The sequence below is a fragment of the Polyodon spathula genome, chromosome 13 (assembly GCF_017654505.1).
Source record: "Polyodon spathula isolate WHYD16114869_AA chromosome 13, ASM1765450v1, whole genome shotgun sequence".
Classification (NCBI taxonomy): Eukaryota; Metazoa; Chordata; class Actinopteri; order Acipenseriformes; family Polyodontidae; genus Polyodon; species Polyodon spathula.
The window spans coordinates 8,583,013-8,592,428 of record NC_054546.1 but is presented as its reverse complement, the minus strand read 5'-3'; the positions used below and the strand labels follow the sequence as shown (position 1 = coordinate 8,592,428).

Here is a 9,416-nt window from a genome sequence, read left to right as displayed (position 1 = left end):
GTGAGGGTGCCTGTTTTTTCACTGAGACCCCAATCCCGCTGTAATATCTGACTATCCCTACCCTCGGGACCAAGGTCAGTGTTAGGCGCTGACAGATGGCAGAGACAGCCCGAGATGAAGGGAGAGCACCGGGCACATTTGCCACATGCCATTCAGCGGTCGCTGAGAGATTCGAGAGGCTTGAGACTTAAAATAGGAACGTTGCCTAAAGGCTCTGCTCACGAAAGGTCATCTTTTCCCATGCCTACACAATGCATTTGCATGCTTTACACAGCACAGAAAAAGCAAGGTGAATCACAGATACTACTTTCCAGTGATTGGACAAGGAGGGATGTTTTACACAAATTGTCAGCAATTTTTCTATTCTACACCTGGCAACTTTTAATTACAATATTGCTGGCAATATTACCAGCAAATCTACTGTAAATTTAACACTGCACTATCCAAGGTTACTGCTGCTGTAGACATTGAAACAGAACTTGATCATATAAAATATTCTGTAAAGTATACAGCCCCAAAGACACCTGTTAATATTAAAAAGTAATGACATTACATGACAGCTAGAAAAACTGCCAGCGACATTGCTCCTGAGATGGACTCTTGTGGCTTAGTGGCTAGCAATCATGTTCAGTATTTTACACTGGGTAAATTCATTGTCTGCTGACAATTATTGTTAGCTATACTTGCTAGCACTTATGGCTAAGTGTAAAATTGCCCAGGAAATGACACCCATGCAGTATGAAAATTTGATGAGTACTCACAACACAGAATGTGGGAAAGTTTATTCAGGAATTAAGGCCGGGGCCTTAAACTAATTCTGGCAGCTCCAAAAATGTGATTATTACAAACCTGGTGGTTCAGAAAATAAAACCCTGCCTGCAAAATCACAGATAGGAAAACCTTTCACAGAACCAACACCAGCCCCACTGTCGCGATCCTGCAGGTGCAGAACTGACCAAGAGTCTCCTAGGAGGACCACAGCCCAGCTAGCAGTCTCCAAATAGCGGGGTGTGCCAGCAGAGCCCAGAGGGGAAGCTTGCTGCTGGCACAATGCCTGACTGCCATTTCTCTCTTATAGAAAAAAGAAGTGCACACACACATATTTTCAGCTTTGTTTACGTAACCTTAATATAGTATATTATGTCACTGTCTTGGGTCTTTGCTCAACATCAGTGAAAGGCTGGATAGGATAATAGTAAGTGAGCGCTAATTACAGAACACGTTTTTTAAGTACCAGAAGCATTTTCTTTTGTTACATTGCAAATCTTTGCTGCCACCTTGTGGTGCGGCCTACACTGTGTTGTTGACTTTTGGTTTAACTCTAGAGACGTCATCATTAGCATCAAATCAAGAGACTTAGGGTTACACGAGATTCCAGGATGCGCATTGGAATTGGAAATATAATGTTGGATTTAAGCATGCCTTTTATCACTATTTTATCTTGTTTAAGCGTGTTATTATTTTATGTTTTTAAACACATAATTTTCCAGAATGCACGTTATGCAGTGGTTAGGACTGGTGGAGACATGGATCACCCACACAGGTTCCTGAATGTGTAAACACATGAGGTCATTGGCCGCAGGCGTTTGGAATAACAGCAATTACTAAATTATACCGTCCGCCGGTAATATAGTACCAAAACTATATTTATGGTAACTCATTATTTCTGTCAGTGCATTCGCTGTCTACAGTATTTGAGGATCAGTTTTACAATCATTCATAGTATTTGTAATTATAATTTTAAATTACAAATTAAACATTACGTAATGTTTCTAAAAGATGAGATTAATTTTGCCATAACTGGCCAATTACATAGTTAGAGAGATTCCACGCTCTGATCAAGCTCCGTCGGTGTGGCTAAAAATCAGCCTCTCATTCAATCACAGCCCTGTCACTCTGCAATGCGACACTCCGTGGCTCTTTCAGACAGCAACGGTAGTTCGCAAACGGTATGTCAAATGCTGTTTCCGTTACGCCTTCCTCTCTGTCACTGGTCAGTATCTTCTTCTATCATTAGCATTGTGTTTCTCTACTGGTTGCAAAAAGTTTGTCATCCTTACCTCCCGTCTGATCTCAAAGTGCTCTGCTGTAATTGGACTAGTAGCAAATCAGTCAATTTACTACGTCCTTTATTGGCTCACTCCGGCACGCCTTCTATTCTCTCTCCTTGCGGAGTTGAAGGTGACAGTCGGTCTGTTTCCAGCTCGGTATTCTGACCTCTGGATCTGTTTTCCGGGCATTCTGCGTTTTGCATCCCGCTAACGAGCCTTCCCCCAGTATGTCACGGTTTGCCGAGGTGCCTCAAGCCGCTCCGGTGGCCGTCTTTAAACTGACAGCCGATTTCAGAGAGGACAAGCACCCGAGCAAAGTGAATTTAGGAGTGGGAGGTAAGGAAGATCATTATTGATGTGTTTAACTGGTTGTGGTCGCTGTAGAATAGACATCTAATTGTAGTAATCGTCCTTGGATAATTCCAGGGGTTCTGTTTTTTTTAACTAAAGTAGTTTACAGTCTGGAATGCCGCGCTGCTTAGGATTCTGTCGCCTCTAATGGAAATGGAAAATAATTTTTAAAAATATTTCCTGCTCTGAACACTTAGATCTCAGGAATGTGAAGTCTGCTTGCTGTTTAAAACTATAGGTCACTGTGCATTCTCCTCCCTTTCTCATAAGTGAGAGTCAGGGGTTCTGTTTCCTGGCGTTTTTAATTAAATGTAAAGACACATATAACAAACTGACAACATATCATTCTGCACAGTGCTGCATTTGATCTGATCTGATTATTGAAACTGGTATACAAGTGTCAGGGAAACAGAAAATATGATATAGGGCTGTGCTACCACATGAGGAATGGCCTGCGTATGTCCCTGTCAACAGATTTTTCACATTGTTTTGGAGTACAGTTGTAACCCTAAGCCTCTTGTGTTTTGTGTAAATTCTTAGCAGCTGTCTTTGTGCCTCTTTCTGCCCCCTCAGCGTACCGCACAGATGAATGCCAGCCGTGGGTCCTGCCCGTGGTGCAAAAGGTGGAGCAACTGATTGCTAACGATCACAGCCTGAACCACGAGTACCTGCCCATCCTGGGACTGCCAGAGTTCAGAGCCAGCGCTTCCAAAATCGCCCTTGGGGAGGACAGCCCTGCCATTAAGGAGAACAGGGTAGGAGTCTTGGGGAAAAGGGCTGAGAGGATCCACTCCAGACCTTATCCAATACAGTTTAATGAGCTGGAATTGCACAAAGCAACCTGCTCCATTTGTAAATGCCCCCCCCCCCAACACACGCCCCGTTCAGCACTCATCCGCACAGTTACTTTCACAAACACATCTACATGATTTATTCTTTCTTTCATACACACACGGGAATACAGGCCACGTGTTTGAGGTCAGGTGGATGAGTGTGTGTATGTTTAATAGTTTGAATAGCATGTGTGTGTGTGATTGGAACCCCTGCTTGTGTGCTCAATGTATCTCTGTCGCAGGTTGGTGGAGTGCAGTCTCTGGGCGGTACAGGAGCTCTGAGGATAGGGGCTGAGTTTCTACGCCGCTGGTACAATGGGAAAAACAACACAACCACTCCCATCTACGTTTCCGCACCAACCTGGGGTGAGCCTGTAGTCCAAGCTGAACTGACCTTGTAACCTGATGATCGATGTTTGTGTGTAAGCAGTATATGTATCACACAGCCCTGTGATCGCACAGCAACAGCACAGACTACTGGAGACCTTGAGGATTGTTGTACGGCAGCTAAATAAATAAACAAGACCTCTTTCTCCAGGTTTCTTTCTTTGGAAAATTGAATTTTTTTACTTCAGCAATATCCTTCTGCCACACCACACTTCTGCATCACTCAACTAGCAGCCATGCTCTGTTATTCATGTTACAAGCTATCATTATTGCCTTATACACACATTACATCAGAGGTACTGTCATTGCCTAATTATACAAGCCTGCTTTACTACTAACTCTGAAAGCGTTCCAGTAATTTTTTTCATTAACCCTAGGGATCTTTCTCTCCTCTCTCCTCTCTGTATTTTTTATGGGATTTCAGTCTGTCCAATTCTATACATTTTTATTTGCAATAGGAATCAATGGTTTTTATGTCCTTTTTTTCTGTTCACATTTGTGCAGGTGACTGAATTATGTGGACTTCGTTCAGTGCTTATCCTTTATCTCTGCTTGAAGTGCTGACATGTGAAAAGGCTTGTTTTGAATCCTTTTTGTTTTTTTTTTCTCTCCAGAGAACCACAATGGTGTGTTTGGTGATGCAGGGTTCACGGATGTCCGTCCCTATCGGTACTGGGATGCAGAGAAGCGTGGGCTGGCATTGGCAGGATTCCTGGAGGACCTGGAGGTGTGCGTGTGTGCGTGTGCGCAAGAGCACTGCAGGAATTGCTGTTTCTGAATTCGATCATAAAGATATCATGTGACAACAAATCTAATGGCACCCTTTGCTTTGACCTGTGACCTAAGATGGCCTTCACATTGAGGTCATGTGACTTTGGTTTCCAGGTTATAAAGGCCTACGTCTTCGAGATAATTTCTCACTGTCGGTACACACTTGCATTCTGTGATTCCCTAGGTCAAGTTTGATAATGGGTGTCGCAATGTCAGAGCCTCATATCTCAGAAGCCATTTGAGTTAATGATTTTGTATTTTTCCAGGTTTTCTAAACCCTGCATGATTAATGTGTTGGTGACCATGGCACTGACCTCTGTCCTAATATGGCAACCATATAGAGGTCATGTGAGTTCGAAGGTGCAGCTGCGTAGAGACACTGAGTTATTGTCTTAATGTCTGGTGCACAGCATAGCCTTTGATTATCTTAATTAAGTTCCATAACCAGTATTATCTATTTAAAAATGAAGCCTTTCACATCCACATTGCTTTAACCTCTAGAAATATCAATAATACAGCCTTCATGCTTTATAGTGGTTGTACAGTTTATATCTATGATTCTAACAGTAAAGTTGGTGTTTTTACAATTCGCTCAACTTCCCATTACAGAAGGTGTCTTATATTTATGTTGTCACATTGCTTTTAACAATATATAAATTCTACAGGTATTTAACATTTTCCTTATTACTTTGTTTACAAGCCATTTGATATGATATAACAACATGACGCTTCTGAAGTGTTAAGAGAGGAGATAAAGGTTCGAGCAAGCATGTTCCAACAAGTATTGCACCCCCATACCTCCCCTTTTTTTACAATTGAAATATGATTGCCTGCGTAACATCCACTTCTTATTTTTGCCAGAACGCCCCAGAGTACTCGGTGTTCTTGCTACATGCCTGCGCCCACAACCCAACTGGAACAGACCCAACCCCAGACGAGTGGAAACAGATCGCCGAGATCATGGAGGTGAGGCCTGGGGAGCGAGGTGGGCCGCTGTCCCTGTGAGGGGAGCTAGGTGGGCTGCTCTCCCTGTGAGGGGAGTGAGGCTGCTCACACTTGTCAGGAAGTGGTTAAGGGATGAACTGGAAGGACCTGTTTTCTGTTAGGGTGAGCTACTGGACTGGGGAGCAGGCTTGCCATGGGACCAGGTGTGCTCTAGTATGTTCATATGGGGCTACTAGACACCATTGATTCACCCAAATTGATGGATCACTGACTGTAGTTTTATTAACACCTCTAACACATGAATTTTCTTTCCCTTCTGTTACTGTAGAGGAAGAAGCTGTTTGCCTTTTTCGACTCTGCCTACCAAGGCTTTGCATCAGGGGACCTGCAGAAAGATGCCTGGGCTGTGCGTTACTTCGTGTCCAAGGGCTTTGAGCTGTTCTGTGCACAGTCCTTCTCAAAGAACTTCGGCTTGTACAGTAAGCAGTTTTTTAAAATGAAAAATTGTATCCCTTTGTTTTCACAGTATTATACTTGCAATTTTAAACCTGTTCCATGTGCACACCTAACTTCAGTAGTTGAGGAAGACCTCTTGCGACACCATTTGAAACGAATGGTATTTTTTTTTGGTGATCAAGAGTAGACATTTGGCCTCAAATCCACTAGGTGGGTCTAGCTGTTTGGGTGAGATTAACCCTCCGTGGTAAACCATGGGGTAATTCAAGGAAGATGGTGATTGGTGGAGGTGGAGAAATTGATTGAGAACAGCGAGGGGTAAGCGACAAATCCAGTTTATAGTTTTCCACAGTTGACTGATGGTTGCCCTTCCACCCAAACTCAAGTTTAAAGCTTATTTTTGGAGTGGTGTTTAAATATCTGTTCGTTGTTTTGTAAAAATAACATTTCCCTTCCACAGACGAGAGAGTCGGGAACCTCACTGTCGTGGCCAAGGACTCTGACAACGCGAGTCGGATCCTTTCCCAGATGGAGAAGATCGTCCGGACCATCTGGTCTAACCCCCCGTCACAGGGTGCCCGGATAGTAGCCACCACATTGACCACCCCCGAGTTATTTGCTGAATGGTACGGTTCAGGGGTCTATAGTATGGTGCATTTCTTTTTTGGAGGGGTGTTTGTATGTCGAAATTACTCCAACGGCGCAAAACAGCTCCTTTGGCCACATACTGTAATCCCATATGTCCATTGGCAGTAGAAATCAGAAATGTTAAATGAATTCAGACTTGTGCATCTGTGGGAAATGCCCAGGTGTGTTTGAATGTGGCTTGTGTGTCTTTTGTTTATTTCTCTGAGGACGTGTGTGTGTGTGTGTGTGTGTGTTGCAGGAAGGACAACGTGAAGACCATGGCAGACCGTGTTCTGTTGATGAGGTCACAGCTGAAGGCAAAGCTGCAGGCTCTGGGAACGCCTGGCACCTGGGAGCACATCACCCAGCAGATCGGCATGTTCAGCTTCACTGGACTCAACCGTACGTACTGCAGCTTCTCATGGGAGGTTAACATTGACTACCGTAGAAGGGGGGAGTGGTTTCTTCTATTAGATATCGAATAGTTTAATGGAAATACCTGGTACATGCCGTTGAGATTTGTGACTGGTAGATCGGGTTCTGGTCAGTATATGGGCTGCGTCCACATGCAATGGAAATCCTTGCATTCTGTGTAAATTGGGTGCACAGCTGATGCATTATTAAGTCTTGATTTTTTTTGTTTTGTTTTTGGATAGTGCAGATGGAACGTGATCCAGGCATATATATATATATATATATATATTATATATATATATATATATATATATTTTTGTTATTGTCTTATTTAATACCAGTAAGGGCAGCATGAATTCTGTTGCTGTTGGAATCCTTCCAATCTGACCTCCCCAGCATGATCTTTCCTCTGACCTTCTTTTTCTCCTCCTGTCTGCAGCCAGTCAAGTGGGATACCTGATCAGGGAGAAGCATGTCTACTTGATGGCCAGTGGCCGCATCAATATGTGTGGCCTGACCACCAAAAACCTGGACTATGTGGCAGAGTCCATCCACGAAGCTGTCACCAAGATCCAGTAGTACTCCTTGTCTTCAGCAACTCCTAGCACTTGCTGATGCTACAGAAGTGACGATCACTTCAGTCATGTCTAATTGCACAAACCATACCTCGCTCGCCATGAGTCGAAGACAACGGGTCAGATAGCTTTCAATGTATACCTACAAGAAAAGTCACATTTGAATTAACACTTGATGTTCTAATGTAACTTAATGAGCTGTGTGTCTTTAAAGGCAGCCTCTGTCTATGCTTTTTGGGCCATGTATGTGTTTTGCCTGGTTCTAGGATACTGAAATTAGTTGATGATCAGTAATATTATGGTGTCTGTACCCACAGCCTGGGTTCCAACACATTTTAGTATTGTGTTTCCATTTCCAGAAATGCGTACACTTTAACACAGTAGAAAACGTGCTGTCTCTCGCTACCCAGAAATGATTTTAATAATACTTATTAAACCTGTAGCACTGATTTGCCAAAGCCTTTTCTTTAAACAGCATTATCACAAGTCACAGCAATAGAATAAGGCACTTGTGAGAATGCTGTGACAGGAGGTAAGGCGATGTTTGGAAAGTCTTCGTTTTTAAATCCTTTTAACCAGCAGTGGGTGGTGCATAATAATTTAAAAGAAATGCAGCCTGAAAAACATGGTTAATGATGAGGATGTAGTGTGTGATTTAAAGAAACTGCTACGTCCCAGATCTTTTGGCTAGAGAATGTCATCTCTCTTTAGCAATGGTTAATGTTTAAATGGACCTTGCTGCTCGATAGTCACTTTATGTTGCATTTATAGTGCTGTGTGAGCACTCTCTTAATCAGACTGATTTCTCCTTTAAAACCATGAAACAGGCAGTGTTTTCTGCCAACTACAGCACTGAAGCTGCCAGTTCAATGTTAAACACCAGGCAATGCTCCCTTGAAAGTTGCCTCATGTTTCATGGATTTTAGTATTTTTTATTTTCTTTTTGGAGGGGGTTGTTTTTTGTCATTTCGTCTATGAATTGCACAACAAATTAGGCAATGTAATTGACCTTTCCTGGTCTTATGTAATCCTGTTTAATTATGTGATTTATAGAATTAAGATGTTAATTGTATCTGTATCTTATATCTGACAGTTCAAATCTGGATGTGTGCTTTAGTTTGTTCTTGTGTGTAAATGTCTGTGTGCACGTTGACTCTCGCCTTGAAGCTGAGAGAACAAGGAGAAATGTTCATTTAAAAAAATAAATGTGAAATGTGTAATTCACTGAGTGTGTTGTTATTAACCCTTTATGTGTTAGCCTATCAGCAGATAATATTTACTGATTTGAGTTTAAACTTGGAAGGTGATTTAAGAACAAAGTACCTCCTGAGGCACAGTGTGGTTATACATCCAATCGCTACATCGCTTTCACCTTACATGTTAATTTTAGAAAGTGTAGACGTAGTTTAGGAATGTAAGACTCAGCAACAAGTAAGACAGAAACAAAACTTGGTTTAAAGGTTTTACTGAAGAATTCATTTTACATCTTATTGTAAATTAGTGACTCACAAGTTTATTTCTATAAAAAAAATAAATAAATGAAATTCCATTAATTATCATACGCTTCCACTAAATCTTTCAACCGTAATAAGGTCACTCTTGAAATCAGGACTTAAAGGATGTGTTGCAGTAAGAATACCTCTGTTAAGAAAGGGGAACAAGACTAAAAGGCTAAAATATGCACAAGAACACAGAAATTTGACTATGGAACAATGGTCAAAGGTGCTTTGGACTGTTGATGGATGGACAATGACACCTGTGACTTCTGCCAGCTCTGTTGTCAATTCAATGCTTGTCTTCTTTCCATTCCTTCAGGATGTTATCTTCAAGTATTGCTCATGCTTGTTAGACAGCTTTTTGGGTCTTCCAGTCCTGGGTTCGTCAATTACAGATGCTGTTTCTCTAGTTACTGATTATGCTTTGGATACCACACCTTAAAGTCAAGTGATGCGAGCTATTTCACTCAATGTTTTTCCTTCTTTATGCAAGTTAGCGTTGTTCTAATA

At 42.1% G+C, this 9,416-nt stretch overlaps 1 protein-coding gene across 1 annotated transcript; it reads left to right on the top strand.

Moving 5' to 3' along the window:
- The first annotated feature begins 2,156 nt into the window (after positions 1-2,156).
- LOC121325784 (aspartate aminotransferase, cytoplasmic-like) lies at positions 2,157-8,634 on the top strand. The gene is made up of 9 exons (XM_041268794.1): positions 2,157-2,387; positions 2,976-3,157; positions 3,478-3,601; positions 4,237-4,349; positions 5,255-5,359; positions 5,667-5,817; positions 6,255-6,420; positions 6,681-6,823; positions 7,275-8,634. The coding sequence occupies exons 1-9, from the start codon at positions 2,279-2,281 to the stop codon at positions 7,412-7,414; spliced, it is 1,233 nt and encodes a 410-aa protein (XP_041124728.1). The 5' UTR covers positions 2,157-2,278; the 3' UTR covers positions 7,415-8,634.
- The last annotated feature ends 782 nt before the right edge of the window (positions 8,635-9,416 follow it).